Here is a 19,736-nt window from a genome sequence, read left to right as displayed (position 1 = left end):
CAGGAACCTGCTGGTGAATTCCTTCTTGCTGGTCAGCACACGAGAAGCCCCCAACTTGTGAGAGAGCTTCTCCAGATGCAGTGCAGTGCATCGTCTCACTGCTGCGTTTCTGTGGCTGGAGAGAGGAGAGTGAACACAGTAAGATACACATCCAGCGTTTACACACAGGTGAACTCTAGACTCACCTTCTAGCAAGATCTTCTCCAAAATGTAGGAAGAGACTCAGCCGTACATCAGTGCTGCCAGTTTGTACTGTGTCTTTAGAATGACCACTGATATTGATCACATGACCACTACATTTAGTTTACAGTTCAAATCTATTAATGAATATGGAATGTGATGTTTACCTGAATCCACCAGCCAGTAGAGCGTGCAGGACTCGGCCAGGCGAGCAGTTCTGCACCATCGTGCTGAGGGCCACCTCCACATCCTCTTTGATGAAGTGGCTGGATTCCCCAGCCTTGTGCAGAAGGACACAGGCAGTGCCCTCCACCTCCTTGTCCATCTTCCGCTGCAGGTGGGCGTACAGGTGGGACAGGGTGGTCATGGCGGCACAAGACACCATGGAGCGCAAGTTCTTCACCTGAGACAGTGGAGACAAAAGAAGCACAGTGAGCCTCAGTCTCTAACTCAACCACTGACACTTGCTTTAGCATTAATTAGAATAATGTCATTACAGAAGCTGTTGTCCAGAGTGTGTATGAAGTGTGGGTCTTACCTCCTTGATGAGGGCCAAGCAGACATCATGTAGCTCAGACAGAAGAACCTCAGCATGGTGTTCCGCCAGAGCGCGCAGCACTTTCAGCCCCTCCATCTTCCTCTCCCTGTGTCAAAAGCAAGACATTAGAATGAGGTGAATACGTCTGGAAGGTGGTGTTATTACAGTAGGAATGATAAAGACTGATTCAGTCAATACACTGAACATTTAACAACAGAGGAGCAGCAGTAGATGGAGATCATTGGGAATTCTCTTCAGACACTTTATAGACTCTGATGTTTAGAAGATTCCATCACTAATTTTATCTGGATACTCCAAAGCATTTTAGTTGTATATTCTCAGGTAACTTCAGCTATTCTAACTCTAGTCTGAGCACTACTCTAAAACACATCACTGCTCCATTAGAACTGGATCTTAATTCTGAATGATCAGTGGAAGGGTGGTGGGTCTACTCCAGCTCACTGAAGACATACCATTCCTCATCCTGCAGCAGGCTAAATGCCTGGCCGAGTGCCAGCTCAGGCCTGTCAAGGGGCTGCTCGCTAGTCAGGGCTGGGATCTCTAGCACCTCTCCTCTTCCCTGACTACCTTCAGCAAGGTGTGGAGCAGCCCTGTTGTTGACAGGCTCCTTGCTGGTTTCTGCTTCCCTGATCTGTCTAACCACGGACACATCTGGAGCAGCTGTTTGTCCTGCAGTGTCCATCTGGCATCCTGTCCTCCTCTCCTGCCTAAGTCCAGCCTCATTCCTACCTAGGCCTACCCACCTGGGGATCTTGCTACCTGTGATTAAATAAACCTGGTTAGAGCACCTAAACTATTTTAATTCATTTTCATCATAAAATCATAAAAACAGGATTTTGCTATGGTTAATTATCTTTCCATTCCTTATTAAATATGACTTACATATGTTTCTAATTTCTAATATAAAGACAGTGTGTTTCTGAGCTATATGGAGTTTGTGGAGATGATGCATGAGACTCCTGAGATGTAAATACTCTAGGTTAAAGACTATTTTTTCAGTACTGGAACTCACCTGGTGCATCGTAGGCCTTGGACCCTTTCTTATCCACCGTAGGTTGGGCAGCAGCAGGTGGAGGAACAGGTGTGTGGACCAAGGGCTGTGAAAGGAACTCCTCCAGAGTAATGGAGTTCCCATTGGTCTTGTTGCCATTCTTGGTCTCCATGTTCAGCCCCCTCAGTCTGGGAAATCTGCTGGTTTTGGCAGCAGCAGGTGGAGGGACAGGTGTGTGGACCAGGGGGCGTGAAAGGAACTCCTGAAGTGAAAAAGAGTTCCCATAGGCCCTGTTCCTGGACTTGGCAGCAGCAGGTGGAGGGACAGGGGTGTGGAGAACAGGAAATTTCAGGTCCTCAGTCTGTTCTTTCACCACCTGTGGGGCTTGAACTCGGACCCTCTGCCTTATAGGAGGCAAACTGCAGGGTGGTGAAGGGTCCATGCGGAACTCCTGAACGTCCACATTTGGGTCGTCCATCATGAGTCTCATTTTCTCTATGTATTCCTGCCGCTTCCTCCTGATGCTCTCTCGAAGGGAGGGGGCAAGAATAATGGGTCCATCTTCAGGACTGTTTGGCTTCATCTCTGGAAGTAATTCCTGTAGATCCTGATGAGAAGTCTTCTGAGATGTGCTCTCCTCCACAGTCACACATCTACTGATTACAGAACTGAGAGACCAGCCATTAAATATGGAACGTTACGTGGGCGTGACTCTATTATGACGTCACATACGGGGGCGTGGTCATCTGATAAAGCTGCTGCCTCCACACTATTAGGAGTGAAATATTAGGAGTGTATCATCCAGGGTTGGCTGGAAACACAATGCATGTAACAGTTTTCTGTAATCAGGATAGAAAAAAGTCCAGTTCCAGAGGAAAAAGGCAGTAATCAGATTCCAGCTCCATTCTAAAAACAGTGGGATTACTAACAGAACTACAGTAAACACTCATCACTCTGCTGATTCTCTTGTCTTTCTTCATATCTAGGAGCTAAATTTGGGGCTTAAATGCAGATTTTGCTGAGATTTGATTTCTTTAATGAGAGTTTAGCACTTTCCACAGCGCGCTGTCTCCCTTCAAGCCCCGCCTTATTTCCTAAATCCTCCAATCACTGCTTAGCAACCGTTGTTCTGCAGGACTCCTTCAGCGCTGTTCAGCTCGAGCTCCTGTTTCCGCGGATAGAGTTTGAAGGTGAAGCTCCAGTTCTAGTCATAAGATGTGTCTGGGGGACACAGAGAGCCTGACAGACTGAAGGAGGCTGTTTTCTCCCCGTTTCCAAAAACAACAGCTCATTTGAAAAAGTCAGCTCTGGACTCGTCTGTGGTAAACCTCCCCATGAGCTGAACACACACACCTTAACCAGAGACAGCTGTGTTCACTCAGAGGTGAGTCGTTTGATCTGCTGTTTAGTTGCTAATTTGAGCTGCTTTGACTGAATAAGAAGCTGTGTATGAAAGCACTTGTGGAAAAAGTCGTAGAACCCAGGCGTAGTTTTAGCGGACATGCTAAAAGTTCCTCTTGCTGAAGCGTTCAAATCTTTCTTTACTTGAAATGGATGAGCTGCTTTTACCACGTTGGCTTTGCAGTAACTTTCTGAAGTAGATGAAGTAAATGAGCTCCTCCAGCTGAAGCCCAGTAGAGCAGCAGGGACATCTGATGTCTTCACACATTGCTGCCCCCCAGTGATCAGATCAGGTCATTACATCTGTGATTGGAAGATGTGTTGGTTGATTCTCTGCTTTGGTTTTATTATTGTTCAGATTGTAAAGCATTAATCCATTATTGTAGGCTGTGTTCAATCATCTCTTCATGTTTTAAAGCTCCATCCTCTCCCTGCTGTCACTGCAGTGTTGTAGAAGAGCAGATGCTGCACAGTGGAGGAACCAGGAAGAAATAAGCATTAAAAACTAAACCAAAAGCTGCTTCACAATTTTATTTCTGATGGTCTTTTTGTAAAACACTGTTCAGAGTAATAAATCACACAAGATGAAGCAGAAACACACAAATATCAGTAAATCTAACCAATAACAGTAAATGATAAAAACAGTGCAGAAGACTAAAAATATGAAGCTTTTTAAACAGTTTCTCGTTAAATGAAATGAATGAAATGTGCTGAACATAAAACATATGAATGTAAAATAAACTGAATTGAAGATGAGAATGAAGTGTTTCTAACATGTAAATCTGCTTTAGAGCCTCTAAAGTCTGTTAATACTGGACTCTGAATTCCTCTTTTGTGCAGTACCCGTAGAGGACAGGAGGGGGAGCCACTGTTACAGTTATTTGGTCAGTCTGGCCGCAGTCTCTGCTCTCCTCCAGTGTGTGAGAATGAGGTTAAACTGCAGCTACATTTGTAGACAGTCACTTAAACCGGACCATCTCAGCCCTGACCATGACCTCTGAACCCAAAAGGAGAGAAGTGTCAGATGATCAGAAGGACAGGGCTCTCCCAGGCATCTTCACTACCCACTACATTTAGCCTGAAGACTTCATTAGTCAGTTTGAATATGAAAGGTCAGGCATTCAATATTCAATAATGTACCAATAACAGTTTCTGTGTGGAGATGCTGACCTTGAAGCCCTGAGGCCTGAAAAGCCTTAAACTGGGCGTCTTGTGGGGAGTCAATCTACATAAACAAAGGTTTGACTCTATAAATAACTTCATTATGAATAAATGACTCTTAATCTTGGGTACAGCTCATGTAAGAAGTTCCCTCTCCAATCACAAGGCTGATGTGGCTTGTTCTGCTCACACCTTTAACTAAACGTTCTCCACCGTTTCACCTCTAAAGCTAAAGCTAACCCAACCACTCAGAACTCCCAGAATTCAGTTCAGAGTCTCTGTTCAGGTTTATCAGCACAGATTGATTTTGGCCTTCTAAAAATCTCCAGTAAAATAAAGGGATTATTGACGGTCAGTCACCTGGTAAAAACTGAGGAGTGTTTATGAACATTGATTAAAAGTCTGGAAGAGCCGAGACTGAACGTCAGTCACGTGACTGATTCTAGAAGAATACACAGCTTCTCAGCTTCAGCTAAACGGTCACTGCAGACACTCTGTGTGTTCGACTGATGTGTTGAACACGTGACTGAGAGTAAAGAAGGGTAAATGTTCTCACTCTAATGACTGGTGGTGTGAAAAGCTGCTCTCTCACCTGCTTGACTCTTTGACTTCCTGTTTCAGGACCAGTTACCAAAGATACCAGCATTAGTGAGTCAGTGTACAGCTGCATGCAGAACTTTGAGCACCCCTGGTCAGATTACATGATTTTATTGATTTTCTAACTGAAAATAAGTTCAGATTCTGTACAGAGACACTTCTGCACTTTTTAATACACACTTACTGATTATATACTGAACTGATCTCACACCTGACTGACCAGAGCTCCTAAACACAGAGACAGAGAACTGAAGTCCAGATGTACTGTCTGATGCTGGACACAGGCGAGGTCAAGCCTGAAATCCGGACATTTCTAGCTCCTACTTTAAATGCAATAAGAGAAAAGCTGATTGTACTTGAATGTATTTATAATCACTCAAGAATATAAAAACAGGAAGTGGCTAAAGGAGGAGGTGTGATGACCGCATGCACAAACAGGTCTTCAGGGTCTCGGCCTGCTTTGCTCACTAGTAAGATCAGAAGGTACGAGGACAGGGTGAGTAACAGCACACTAATCTGAGATGAACTCAGTTACAGCTGGGAGCTAAAAGAGTGAGTCTGCTTGATCATTTATTTTAGTCAGAGTTTGTTATTTTCTTCTTTATTAGTGAAATTTTCTCTAATCTACTCTCTGAATCAATCAGACCCTCGAGTATCAGCGGTCATGTCTTACCAGATGTCAGTAGTTTTTACAGCAGTAGTGATCCTCATCTTCTTAGCAGGTAAACTTTTACATTTTACTGTGTTTATGTGCTTGTGTTTCACTACAGTTACTGTGTTTAGATTAACACACCATCTGGTTAAAGGTGCAATAGAATGCATTAGAAAGCAGGAGTATTTGAAGTGGTTCTTTGGTGTGTAAATAGTAAGTATGTGACTTTGGTTGGGGACAGATGTGGTTTTACAAACCTATTTACAATCCTGTGTTTTGGCCTCAGATTAAAAAAAACTTTATGGAGGGCTTTTGAATAATTTGATAAGCTCGGCTTTGATTGGTTGTTTTTGTCACCATATGGGCTCACACAATAGCCACAGAGCATACCATACACTCTAATACCAGCACAGCTTTGTTTTTAGCACTCCGACAAGAGGATTGTAAATATTTTAGCGTCTGTACATTTCAGACAACCCTCTCGTGCCTCTAGATTGTAGACTGTAGCACTGTGGCGTTTTGAGGATGTTTGATATTTGAGTGTTCATTGGTGGAATGCATTTAAAATTGTGATTTATTTAAATATCTAACAAACAAAGTAAGTTGTGAGTCCTGGAGAACAGCATGGGTCAGAGGATAGAATCCTAATTACTGTTGCCAAATGTGTACATCATCAAATCTGCTCAAACTACAGTTAGAAATGCACCTCGGTCAGACTGCCACAATCTGAGCTGTAGATGTTGGCTAGAGTTGGCTGCCCACCTCTCTGAATGTGTGTGTGCTCACTGCCCCTAATTCAGTAGTGTGTATGTGTGTGTGTGTGTGTGTGTGTGTGTGTGTGTGTTCACTACCACAGATGAATAAAATGCAGAGGACACATTTCGCTGTACATAGTACAGTGACAAATACGTGCACCTTTACCTTTACCTTTTTTACTTTTATAAAAATGTGATCTTTCCAAATATTCAACAAAAATGAACCAATCTTCTAGAAATGCACATTATGGGTGTTTGTATTCTAACCCATGTCGAGCTCCACTATTTTACACTGTTCTGTTGCTCTGTGGTCATCACGGGATCATATCACCACCCAGCTTCACACATTACTGTGTTGTCACCCATAGCAACAGCAGCAGTACTAACCACATTGTGGCCACTCTGCCAGTCAGAGCACAAGAGTCCCCCCCCTCATATCTAAATATGTGCGTGTGTGTGTGTGTGTGTGTGTGTGTGTGTGTGTGTGTGTGTGTGTGTGTGTTTCAGGAGTTGATGCTCAGCACAGCGTAACTCTCTCCTCTCAGAGTCTCTGTGCTGTTACTGGATCTACAGTAAAAATCTCCTGCAAATATACAACACCTGATTCCTCCAGTGTCCGAGAGAGAGAGTGGATCCACAGCTCTGATGGAGAAGAAAGGGTCCTGAGCTCCACTGAAGGAGGAGTGTCTGTAAGAACAGAGCAGAATGAGTGTGAGCTGACAGTGAGGGATGTGAGAGGGAGCGACTCTGGAGTTTATAACTTCAGATTTAGAACATCAAGCAGTGACTGGATATCAGCCTCATCTGGAGTTCAGCTCACTGTTACAGGTACACACACACACACTCACAAGTCTCTGAGTCTCTGTGTTTACACATTACATGTGATTTTAAAATGTTTCTATATAATTTGTGTGTGTGTATGTGTGTGTGTGTGTTTGTGTAGATTTGCAGGTAAAGGTGGATCCTCAGACTGTAGGACCGAGGCAGGTGAAACTGACCTGTAGCTCCTCCTGCAGCCTCGGTACAAACCTGTACTACTACTGGTACAGGAACGAACAGCAATGGACATCTGGATATGATGCTTCTATTGTGCTCGACTCCACCAGACCATCTGATGAGGGCAGCTACTATTGTAAGGTGTACATCATCAGTCAATGGAAACGGTCTGCTGCAGTGTGTAAGTTTCAGTAAAAACTATGATGATCTATAATCTAGTTATTATTTTCCTTCATGTTCTGTCAGTGATCTGCAGAGTAAAGAAAGAGCTTTTAAACCATTTCACCCATTTCACTACTATGGGTGTATGAACAGATTTTTGGAGGGGACCCCCTACTTTCTTTATAAATGTATTTTGTCCACACTTATTTACCCAAACAATAAAACCATATAAAATATGAAAAAAACATAAATGTAATCATGATCATCAGCTTCTGGAGATACAGGCACATGTTCCGCTAGAGCTACTGCTTCTGTATTTAACACATTTTGTCTTTTTTTATTGAAAAGTAGTAAACACAGCCTCTGTAGCTTGGCTAACTGGGTAGTTCCTAAACAGAGCTATTACAGACAACAGTGCTGCCCAGAAAGAGAGTGAATACAAAACACTACACTGTAACAACTGCTCCTGTATGATAACTGCACTAACAACTACACGCACATAAAGAACTACTGGATCTAAAAATGTTCTCTTTATTTAAATAGTGTAATTACACTCAGTACTTTATGAACACACAGTATTCATCTACTGTACCCAACAACAGTAACATCAGTGAACTGTGCTCCTGCTGCATAAGCTGTCCTCAGACACTACCTCAGCCACTACCCTAAATGATAAAATAAATAAATAATAACACAGTTCATCTTTTTATCAAGACTTTTACATTTCCCAGATCAGTTAGTGAAGTTTGGAGTAAACCATAACATTTCTGACTGTAGTTTATCCTTTACTGTATTAATAAACAAATCTTTATAATGGAATCTAAACTAATGGAGTCACTTCACAGCAGACAGACAGACAACCCTACTCAGAGTGTAGTGCTCATCACTGGTATCATTTATTGTGTGTGTGTTCCAGGTGTGCTGGGTGAACAGTGCTGGGGTGTGACTTACACTGCTGAACGTGTGTGTGCCCTGAAAGGATCATCAGTTGATCTCTCCTGCTCTTATAAATTCCCTAGAGGACTCACAGTGACTAAATCAGTGTGGTTCATTAAAAAGCAGACTGGTGCTGAACCTGTGGATGTGAGAGAGGATGAGGAGTATCAGGGCCGAGTGCAGATCAGACAGAGCTCCCAGAATGACTGTAGTATGATAATCACTGACCTGAGAGAGAGAGACGCTCAGACCTACAGATTCAGATTCTGCACTGATGGAGGCAATTATACTGGCAGACCTGGAGTCACTCTGTCTGTCACAGGTAGAGCTGCACTCTATTAAATAAGTTTAGTTTATTAATTATTAATATTCTGTAGATGAAAAGAACACCAAACCTTGTTTAAACTCTCCTGTAGATCTGAAGATTACAGTGTCAAACACAGAGAGTAGAGGAAAGCAGCTGACCTGTAGCAGCACCTGCACTCTGCCTGACCACCCCACTTACATCTGGTACAAGAACGGACAGCCTTTATCTAACAGGTACAGCAGATGGCTATATGTGTATGACAATACTGTGGATGCAGGCAGCTACTCCTGCGCTGTAAGAGGATATGAGAAGCTCCGCTCTCCTGCTGTCTGTAAGAACCTCACTGTAAACTTCTCCCTCCTTCTGTCTGATTACAGTAAACTCATATTCAGTGATATCCAGTAGATATGAGACGCTGATGTTTCAGCATTTCTGATTGTAAAACTGATTGATTTTTAATTTCTTTTTGTTTCTTTCAGGTGTTTTTAACCAGAGCAGCTGCTGGAGTGTTTCTTATTCCACACAGACTATCTGCACTCTGATTGGCTTATCAGTGGACATCCACGGATACTACACCTTCCCTCGTCAGCAGCCTGACCCCCAGCCTGCCTGGTACATCAGACTCCACACACAGGACAGAGAGCTGAGTCCTGCAGATGGCCGAGTGGAGTTTTTCAGTGAGAGAGCGAATATGATCACACTGAGACTGAACCATCTCACACAGAGCGACGCAGCAGAATATCTCCTCCGATTTAAAGCCCCCTACTGGAAACGCACACACAGCTCTGCTGGAGTCTCTCTCTCTGTCACAGGTAGGAGCCGTGTGTTATGTTTGTCTCTCAGTGTTAATCTGTGTCTGAGCTGTAAAGACACTGATGGGAGTCTCTCACAGGCCTGCAGGTGAAAGTGGAAACTGCTGCAGAGGAACAGACAGTAACACTCATCTGCAGCAGCACCTGCACTCTGCCCAATAACCCCACTTACATCTGGTACAAGAACAGACAGAGTGAGTCTCACTGCAGATCTGCCTCCTGCTCTGTAGCTGTGGTCAGTGGAGCGGTCAACTACACCTGTGGTGTTGAAGGCCACGAGAGCCTCCTCTCTCCTCCAGTGTGTGAGTGGACATTTTTACACTCATTAATAATCTAATCTTCTATCACATGTTAATACTAATAACTGTAGCATGATTATTTACCAACTTTCCAATCAGACTGTCCCAGAAACACCAGAGCAGTGCTGCTTCCCTCTGGAGAGAGAGTGGAGGGAGAGTCAGTTACTCTGAGCTGCAGCAGTGATGCAGACCCTCCTGTTCTCTCCTACTCCTGGTTTAAGCAGAGAGCAGCTGCAGACACACCGCTGACAACAGGCCAGAATTACAGCATCACCAACATCAGCTCCCAGCACAGCGGACTCTACTACTGCACCGCTCACAACCAGCTAGGACATCACAGCTCTACACCCGTTCATCTGGATGTGAAAGGTAAGCAGCAGTCTGCAGTGACTGTGTTCAGTCAGGATGTGTAATTACTGGTGAATTACATGTTGTTCTCCTGATCAGATTGAATGAACTGATTCTGTTCAAACACTCAGCTGAGTTGTTGGAGCAGCGTGCTGTTTGGGGAGCTGTTTGGGGAGCTGTTGGAGTGGTCCCTGTTCTGCTTCTCTCTCTCACTGCTGTTCTGTGCATTAAGTGAGTGACAATATTGTTTATATTTATCTCTGAATCTCTGAAACTGCATTAAACATCATATTAACCTCAACTTTAACCTCAAATACAAGCTTTTATGATCTACAGAACTCAAAACTCTAACTGGCCTTTTTGTTTAATCTGTGTGATCAGGAGGAGGAGAGGAGCCAAGAGAGACACACATATTCAGGTACTGAGAGAGGATTTCACTTCCTTTCTCTCTACATCCTCCTAAAAGCTGCTGCTGAATAAATTGTGTTTTCCTCATCTCTCTATAGAAGACCCCAAATCCTGCAGACCCCACATACACAGCTCTCAACCCCACCACCATCAGCTCAGACTATGATACTCTACAGGTATGTCTACAGTTTTTATGCCTGTGTGTGTGTGTGTGTGTTTTACACTGCAGTGTTTAGTTTTCTTTTTTGTCTCCAGTGTGTTGGAGACTCTCCCAGTGACACATACTCAACCTTAAACCCTGCAACCACAACGTCTGATTATGAATCTCTGACAGTAGGTCTGCAGTTTATGTATTTGCTTGCAAATGTGTGTGTGTGTGTGTGTGTGTGTGTGTGTGTGTGTGTGTGTGTGTGTGTGTATGTGTGTGTGTGTGTGTGTTTCTGTAGTTGGAATATATATCAGGGTGTGTGTGTTTCCAGGCTATTCGTCCTCATTGAGAGATGAGAAATGCTCCAGAAATGAAGGATAAACGGCTGTGCTACATCACTGTATTCTCCACCATCAGCAGCACCAGCAGCACTTAAAGACACACACAGAGAGGAGTTTGGTGATCATAACAAAGCAGATTCTGCTTTAAAGGAACAGTCCACTAGTTTGTTACCTTTGTTCCCAGCTTGTTTCCCAGCTGATCTTTCCTGCATTGTGTAAATAACTGTTCCAGAATCAGTCAGTTCTGCCAGTTCAGTAGAAACAGACTCTGGATGCTTTGAAACATGTTTGTATCTTATTGACATTTAATGTTTATGATTCAGTTTATTGTGGATGGATTGTTTAGAACATTGCATTAAAATCTGCCCTTTTTAAGCAGGTCTGAAAAACTGAGGTTCTGCTCAGATGAATGTTCATTAAATCAGGTGTGTTAACAGAGGTGGAGTGATGGTCTCTGTGGTGCTGTAGTTCTGAGTTTTAGTATTACTCTGAGGACATACTGGTGTCTATAAACACTGACATGCTGAAACAGTAGTGGAGTGTGGAATTCCGTGTTTGGTCATTACTTCACCTACATTAGCCTTTTAGCTCCAGTGCTAAACTTCTATTGATGAGAGAGAGACTGATGTTAGTTTAATTAGAGTTTATTAGATGTTGCTGTTTCCTGCAGAATTAAATGGTTAAGATGTAAACAGAGTCATTCAGAGTGGTTTGGTGTGAAATGCTCCGTTCTAGAGAAACTTACAGAGTCAGAACTGTTCACAGTGGAGGTGACCTGACGTCTGAAGGGTGGTGTGAGTGGTGCCTACGAGAAAAACAGAAGGGATATTGCTGCTGCTGCACGTGGTCCAAGGACTGGGAGCACACAGACAATGATCCATCCGTGGCCCTGCCTGAGCCTCCACCAGCTGTGGGACCCGGGACAGAGCACGCTGGGTCTCCGTGGCAACCATGTCACACAGTGACACCGCCTCCCTTCACCGGACTCCCCAGTGGTTGCCCTGACACCAGGGTGCACTCTAAGAGGACTCTAAGAGGGGGACTGTGGTGAGAGGAAGGTGGGGTTGCTGGGTCGCCTGACCGTTCATGCTGGGTTCTCTACCCCTGATCACAGACAGCTGCTGCTTGTTCAGGAAGGAGCACCCGCAGCATAAAAGCTCAGCTCTCGTCGGCACGGGAGAGAGGACACTCGCTGATGGAGCTTTTAGAGGCATTCCACTCTTCAGACGTCTGGTTCCCATCACCTCCACTGTGAACAGTTCTGACTCTGTAAGTTTCTCTAGAACGGAGCATTTCACACCAAACCACTCTGAATGACTTTACTTACATCTCAACCACTGAATTCTGCAGAAATGTTAGAAATGATGGACGTCTCTGTTGATCATCACTGGAGCACCTGTTCTTCATTATTCTGCTGGTTTCATCTGTATATTTAAAAAAGGAGACACAAAAAACTAATTAATAATCAAACTCATTAATAATAAAGTCTTTGATCATCATAAAGTGTATTTTTCATTTGTTTAAAGATCACTTTCTTCTTCTTACCTGCTCTTGGTGATGATGTCCAAGACTGATCTTTTGTCTCTTGGTGACACAAATCTGTCCACCATCTTCACACAGTCCTCGTGGCTCCCTAGAAATCTCAGGGTGTTTCGAGCATGGAGTCTGTGGAGGAAGAATGGTAAAATGTCATTTTCAGTGCTGGCTGGTGAAGAAAACATGCAGATGGGTTCAGTTCTGACCCAATAGGTGTAAAAGCAAGCAACTGCTTACCTCACTTCCTGTGCGGAGTCCAGGGCCAGTTTGCTGACGGCGGTCAGGAACCTGCTGGTGAATTCCTTCTTGCTGGTCAGCACTCGAGAAGCCCCCAACTTGTGAGCGAGCTTCTCCAGATGCAGTGCAGTGCATCTTCTCACTGCTGTGTTTCTGTGGCTGGAGAGAGGAGAGTGAACACAGTAAGATACACATCCAGCGTTTACACGCAGGTGAACTCTAGACTCACCTTCTAGCAAGATCTTCTCCAAAATGTAGGAAGAGACTCAGCCGTACATCAGTGCTGCCAGTTTGTACTGTGTCTTTAGAATGACCACTGATATTGATCACATGACCACTTCATTTAGTTTACAGTTCAAATCTATTAATGAATATGGAATGTGATGTTTACCTGAATCCACCAGCCAGTAGAGCGTGCAGGACTCGGCCAGGCGAGCAGTTCTGCACCATCGTGCTGAGGGCCACCTCCACATCCTCTTTGATGAAGTGGCTGGATTCCCCAGCCTTGTGCAGAAGGACATAGGCAGTGCCCTCCACCTCCTTGTCCATCTTCCGCTGCAGGTGGGCGTACAGGTGGGACAGGGTGGTCATGGCGGCACGAGACACCATGGAGCGCAAGTTCTTCACCTGAGACAGTGGAGACAAAAGAAGCACAGTGAGCCTCTGTCTCTAACTCAACCACTGACACTTGCTTTAGCATTAATTAGAATAATGTCATTACAGAAGCTGTTGTCCAGAGTGTGTATGAAGTGTGGGTCTTACCTCCTTGATGAGGGACAAGCAGACATCATGTAGCTCAGGCAGAAGAACCTCGGCATGGTGTTCCGCCAGAGCGCGCAGCACTTTCAGCCCCTCCATCTTCCTCTCCCTGTTTCAAAAGCAAGACATTAGAATGAGGTGAACACGTCTGGAAGGTGGTGTTATTACAGTAGGAATGATAAAGACTGATTCAGTCAATACACTGAACATTTAACAGCAGAGGAGCAGCAGTAGATGGAGATCATTGGGAATTCTCTTCAGACACTTTATAGACTCTGATGTTTAGAAGATTCCATCACTAATTTTATCTGGATACTCCAAAGCATTTTAGTTGTATATTCTCAGGTAACTTCAGCTATTCTAACTCTAGTCTGAGCACTACTCTAAAACACATCACTGCTCCATTAGAACTGGATCTTAATTCTGAATGATCAGTGGAAGGGTGGTGGGTCTACTCCAGCTCACTGAAGACATACCATTCCTCATCCTGCAGCAGGCTAAAGGCCTGGCTGAGTGCCAGCTCAGGCCTGTCAAGGGGCTGCTCACTAGTCAGGGCTGGGATCTCCAGCACCTCTCCTCTTCCCTGACTACCTTCAGCAAGGTGTGGAACAGCCCTGTTGTTGACAGGCTCCTTGCTGGTTTCTGCTTCCCTGATCTGTCTAACCACGGACACATCTGGAGCAGCTGTTTGTCCTGCAGTGTCCATCTGGCATCCTGTCCTCCTCTCCTGCCTAAGTCCAGCCTCATTCCTACCTAGGCCTACCCACCTGGGGATCTTGCTACCTGTGATTAAATAAACCTGGTTAGAGCACCTAAACTATTTTAATTCATTTTCATCATAAAATCATAAGAACAGGATTTTGCTATGGTTAATTATCTTTCCATTCCTTATTAAATATGACTTATATATGTTTCTAATTTCTAATATAAAGACAGTGTGTTTCTGAGCTATATGGAGTTTGTGGAGATGATGCATGAGACTCCTGAGATGTAAATACTCTAGGTTAAAGACTATTTTTTCAGTACTGGAACTCACCTGGTGCATCGTAGGCCTTGGACCCTTTCTTATCCACCGTAGGTTGGGCAGCAGCAGGTGGAGGAACAGGTGTGTGGACCAAGGGCCGTGAAAGGAACTCCTCCAGAGTAATGGAGTTCCCATTGGTCTTGTTGCCATTCTTGTTCTCCATGTTCAGCCCCCTCAGTCTGGGAAATCTGCTGGGTTTGGCAGCAGCAGTTGGAGGGACAGGTGTGTGGACCAGGGGGCGTGAAAGGAACTCCTGAAGTGAAAAAGAGTTCCCATAGGCCCTGTTCCTGGACTTGGCAGCAGCAGGTGGAGGGACAGGGGTGTGGAGAACAGGAAATTTCAGGTCCTCTTCCACCCTGAAGGGAGACCTTCCCTGTTCTTTCACCACCTTTGGGGTCTGAACTCTGACCCTCTGCCTTATCGGAGGCAAACTGCAGGGAGGTGAAGGATCCATGCGGGACTCCTGAACGTCTACATTTGGATCATCCATCATGAGTCTCATTTTCTCCATGTACTCCTGCCGCTTCCTCCTGATGCTCTCTCGAAGGGAGGGGGCAAGAATAATGGGTCCATCTTCAGGACTGTCCGGTTTCATCTCTGGAAGTAATTCCTGTAGATCCTGATGAGAAGTCTTCTGAGATGTGCTCTCCTCCACAGTCACACATCTACTGATTACAGTACTGAGAGACCAGCCATTAAATATGGAACGTTACATGGGCGTGACTCTATTATGACGTCACACACGGGGGCGTGGTTCTCTGCTGCCTCCACAATATTAGGAGTGAAATTTTAGGAGTGTATCATCCAGGGTTGGCTGGAAACACAATGCATGTAACAGTTTTCTGTAATCAGGATAGAAAAAAGTCCAGTTCCAGAGGAAAAAGGCAGTAATCAGATTCCAGCTCCATTCTAAAAACAGTGGGATTACTAACAGAACTACAGCAAACACTCATCACTCTGCTGATTCTCTTGTCTTTCTTCATATCTAGGAGCTAAATTTGGGGCTTAAATGCAGATTTTGCTGAGATTTGATTTCTTTAATGAGAGTTTAGCACTTTCCACAGCGCGCTGTCTCCCTTCAAGCCCCGCCTTATTTTCTTAACCCTCCAATCACTGCTTAGCAACCGTTGTTCTGCAGGACTCCTTCAGCGCTGTTCAGCTCGAGCTCCTGTTTCCGCGGATAGAGTTTGAAGGTGAAGCTCCAGTTCTAGTCATAAGATGTGTCTGGGGGACACAGAGAGCCTGACAGACTGAAGGAGGCTGTTTTCTCCCCGTTTCCAAAAACAACAGCTCATTTGAAAAAGTCAGCTCTGGACTCGTCTGTGGTAAACCTCCCCATGAGCTGAACACACACACCTTAACCAGAGACAGCTGTGTTCACTCAGAGGTGAGTCGTTTGATCTGCTGTTTAGTTGCTAATTTGAGCTGCTTTGACTGAATAAGAAGCTGTGTATGAAAGCACTTGTGGAAAAAGTCGTAGAACCCAGGCGTAGTTTTAGTGGACATGCTAAAAGTTCCTCTTGCTGAAGCGTTCAAATCTTTCTTTACTTGAAATGGATGAGCTGCTTTTACCACGTTGGCTTTGCAGTAACTTTCTGAAGTAGATGAAGTAAATGAGCTCCTCCAGCTGAAGCCCAGTAGAGCAGCAGGGACATCTGATGTCTTCACACATTGCTGCCCCCCAGTGATCAGATCAGGTCATTACATCTGTGATTGGAAGATGTGTTGGTTGATTCTCTGCTTTGGTTTTATTATTGTTCAGATTGTAAAGCATTAATCCATTATTGTAGGCTGTGTTCAATCATCTCTTCATGTTTTAAAGCTCCATCCTCTCCCTGCTGTCACTGCAGTGTTGTAGAAGAGCAGATGCTGCACAGTGGAGGAACCAGGAAGAAATAAGCATTAAAAACTAAACCAAAAGCTGCTTCACAATTTTATTTCTGATGGTCTTTTTGTTCAACACTGTTCAGAGTAATAAATCACACAAGGTGAAGCAGAAACAGATAAATATCAGTAAATCTAACCAATAACATTAAATGATAAAAACAGTGCAGAAGAATAAAAATATGAAGCTTTTAAAACAGTTTCTCATTGAATGAAATGAATGAAATGTGCTGAACATAAAACATATGAATGTAAAATAAACTGAATTAAAGATGAGAATGAAGTGTTTCTAACATGTAAATCTGCTTTAGAGCCTCTAAAGTCTGTTAATACTGGACTCTGAATTCCTCTTTTGGGCAGTACCTGTAGAGGACAGGAGGGGGAGCCACTGTTACAGTTATTTGGTCAGTCTGACAGCAGTCTCTGCTCTCCTCCAGTGTGTGAGAATGAGGTTAAACTGCAGCTATATTTGTAGACAGTCACTTAAACCGACCATTTCAGCCCTGACCATGACCTCTGAACCCAAAAGCAGAGAAGTGTCAGATGATCAGAAGGACAGGGCTCTCCCAGGCATCTTCACTACCCACTACATTTAGCCTAAAGACTTCATTAGTCAGTTTGAATATGAAAGGTCAGGCATTCAATATTCAATAATGTACCAATAACAGTTTCTGTGTGGAGATGCTGACCTTGAAGCCCTGAGGCCTGAAAAGCCTTAAACTGGGCGTCTTGTGGGGAGTCAATCTACATAAACAAAGATTTGACTCTAGAAATAACTTCATTATGAATAAATGACTCTTAATTTTGGGTACAGCTCATGTAAGAAGTTCCCTCTCCAATCACAAGGCTGATGTGGCTTGTTCTGCTCACACCTTTAACTAAACGTTCTCCACCGTTTCACCTCTAAAGCTAAAGCTAACCTAACCACTCAGAACTCCCAGAATTCAGTTCAGAGTCTCTGTTCAGGTTTATCAGCACAGACTGATTTTGGTCTTCTAAAAATCTCCAGTAAAATAAAGGGATTATTGACGGTCAGTCACCTGGTAAAAACTGAGGAGTGTTCATGAACATTGATTAAAAGTCTGGAAGAGCCGAGACTGAACGTCAGTCACGTGACTGATTCTAGAAGAATACACAGCTTCTCAGCTTCAGCTAAACGGTCACTGCAGACACTCTGTGTGTTCGACTGATGTGTTGAACACGGGACTGAGAGTAAAGAAGGGTAAATGTTCTCACTCTAATGACTGATGGTGTGAAAAGCTGCTCTCTCGCCTTCTTGACTCTTTGACTTCCTGTTTCAGGACCAGTTACCAAAGATACCAGCATTAGTGAGTCAGTGTACAGCTGCATGCAGAACTTTGAGCACCCCTGGTCAGATTACATGATTTTATTGATTTTGAACTGAAAATAAGTTCAGATTCTGTACAGAGACACTTCTGCACTTTTTAATACACACTTACTGATTATATACTGAACTGATCTCACACCTGACTGACCAGAACTCCTAAACACAGAGACAGAGAACTGAAGTCCAGATGTACTGTCTGATGCTGGACACAGGCGAGGTCAAGCCTGAAATCAGGACATTTCTAAGTCCTACTTTAAATGCAATAAGAGAAAAGCTGAATGTACTTGAATGTATTTATAATCACTCAAGAATATAAAAACAGGAAGAGGCTAAAGAAGGAAGTGTGATGACCGCATGCACAAACAGGTCTTCCGGGTCTCGGCCTGCTTTGCTCACTAGTAAGATCAGAAGGTACGAGGACAGGGTGAGTAACAGCACACTAATCTGAGATGAACTCAGTTACAGCTGGGAGCTAAAAGAGTGAGTCTGATTGATCATTTATTTTAGTCAGAGTTTGTTCTTTTCTTCTTTATTAGTGAAATTTTCTCTAATCTACTCTCTGAATCTATCGGCTACTGATCAGACCCTCGAGTATCAGCGGTCATGTCTTACCAGATGTCAGGAGGTTTTACAGCAGCAGTGATCCTCGTCTTATTAGCAGGTAAACTTTTACATTTTACTGTGTTTATGTGCTTGTGTTTTACTACAGTTACTGTGTTTAGATGAACACACCAGTCTGGTTAAAGGTGCAATAGAATGCATTAGAAAGCAGGAGTATCTGAAGTGGTTCTTTGGTGTGTAAATAGAAAGTATGTGACTTTGGTTGGGGACAGATGTGGTTTTACAAACCTATTTACAATCCTGTGTTTTGGCCTCAGATTAAAAAAAACTTTATGGAGGGCTTGTGAATAATTTGATAAGCTCTGCTCTGATTGGCTGTTTTTGTCACCATATGGGCTCACACAATAGCCACAGAGCATACCATACACTCTAATACCAGCACAGCTTTGTTTTTAGCACTCCGACAAGAGGATTGTAAATATTTTAGCGTCTGTACATTTCAGACAACCCTCTTGTGTCTCTAGATTGTAGACTGTAGCACTGTGCCGTTTTGAGAATGTTTGGTATTTGAGTGTTAATTGGTGGAATGCATTTAAAATTGTGATTTATTTAAATATTTAACAAACAAAGTAAGTTGTGAGTCCTGGAGAACAGCATGGGTCAGAGGATAGAGTCCTAATTACTGTTGCCAAATGTGTACATCATCAAATCTGCTCAAACTACAGTTAGAAATGCACCTCGGTCAGACTGCTACAATCTGAGCTGTTGATGTTGGCTGGAGTTGGCTGCCCACCTCTCTGGATGTGTGTGTGCTCACTGCCCCTAGTTCAGTAGTGTGTATGTGTATGTGTGTTCACTACCACAGATGGGTAAAATGCGGAGGACACATTTCGCTGTACATAGTACAGTGACAAATATGTGCACCTTTACCTTTACCTTTTTTACTTTTATAAAAATGTGATCTCTCCCAATATTCAACAGAACTGCAGCAATCATCCAGAAATGCACATTATGGGTGTTTGTATTCTAACCCATGTTGAGCTCCACATCCACTATTTTACACTGTTCTGTTGCTCTGTGGTTCTCACGTGATCATACCACCACCCAACTTCACACATTACTGTAGCAACATAGCAACAGTAGCAGTACTAACCACACTGTGGTCACTCTGCCAGTAAGAGCACATGGGTTTCCCCCCTCATATCTGAATATGTGTGTGTGTGTGTGTGTGTGTGTGTGTGTGTGTGTTGCAGGAGTTGATGCTCAGCACAGTGTAACTCTCTCCTCTCAGAGTCTCTGTGCTGTTACTGGATCTACAGTAAAAATCTCCTGCA

The 19,736-nt window shown here is 43.8% G+C and overlaps 1 protein-coding gene and 1 long non-coding RNA gene across 3 annotated transcripts; both read left to right on the top strand.

Moving 5' to 3' along the window:
• The first annotated feature begins 8,850 nt into the window (after positions 1-8,850).
• Positions 8,851-9,675, top strand: LOC140547875 (uncharacterized). Of its 2 annotated transcripts, none has more exons than XR_011978523.1 (3): positions 8,851-8,930; positions 9,177-9,509; positions 9,590-9,675. It is a non-coding gene; the product is annotated as an uncharacterized lncRNA (long non-coding RNA). The 2 variants fall into 2 exon arrangements; XR_011978522.1 differs by lacking the exon at positions 8,851-8,930 and adding an exon at positions 8,942-9,028.
• Positions 9,676-9,903: 228 nt separating this feature from the next.
• On the top strand, positions 9,904-11,672 carry LOC140547755 (B-cell receptor CD22-like; the record flags this gene model as incomplete). Its single annotated transcript, XM_072670891.1, has 6 exons — positions 9,904-10,177; positions 10,288-10,387; positions 10,538-10,574; positions 10,663-10,740; positions 10,820-10,897; positions 11,044-11,672. Coding segments are annotated over 6 exons (585 nt in total), but the record flags the coding sequence as incomplete, so codon positions are not given.
• Between the last annotated feature and the right edge of the window lie 8,064 nt (positions 11,673-19,736).

The sequence above is a fragment of the Salminus brasiliensis genome, chromosome 25 (assembly GCF_030463535.1).
Source record: "Salminus brasiliensis chromosome 25, fSalBra1.hap2, whole genome shotgun sequence".
Taxonomy (NCBI): Eukaryota; Metazoa; Chordata; class Actinopteri; order Characiformes; family Bryconidae; genus Salminus; species Salminus brasiliensis.
The sequence above is the reverse complement of the archived record's forward strand: the minus strand, read 5'-3'. Positions and strand labels throughout refer to the sequence as shown.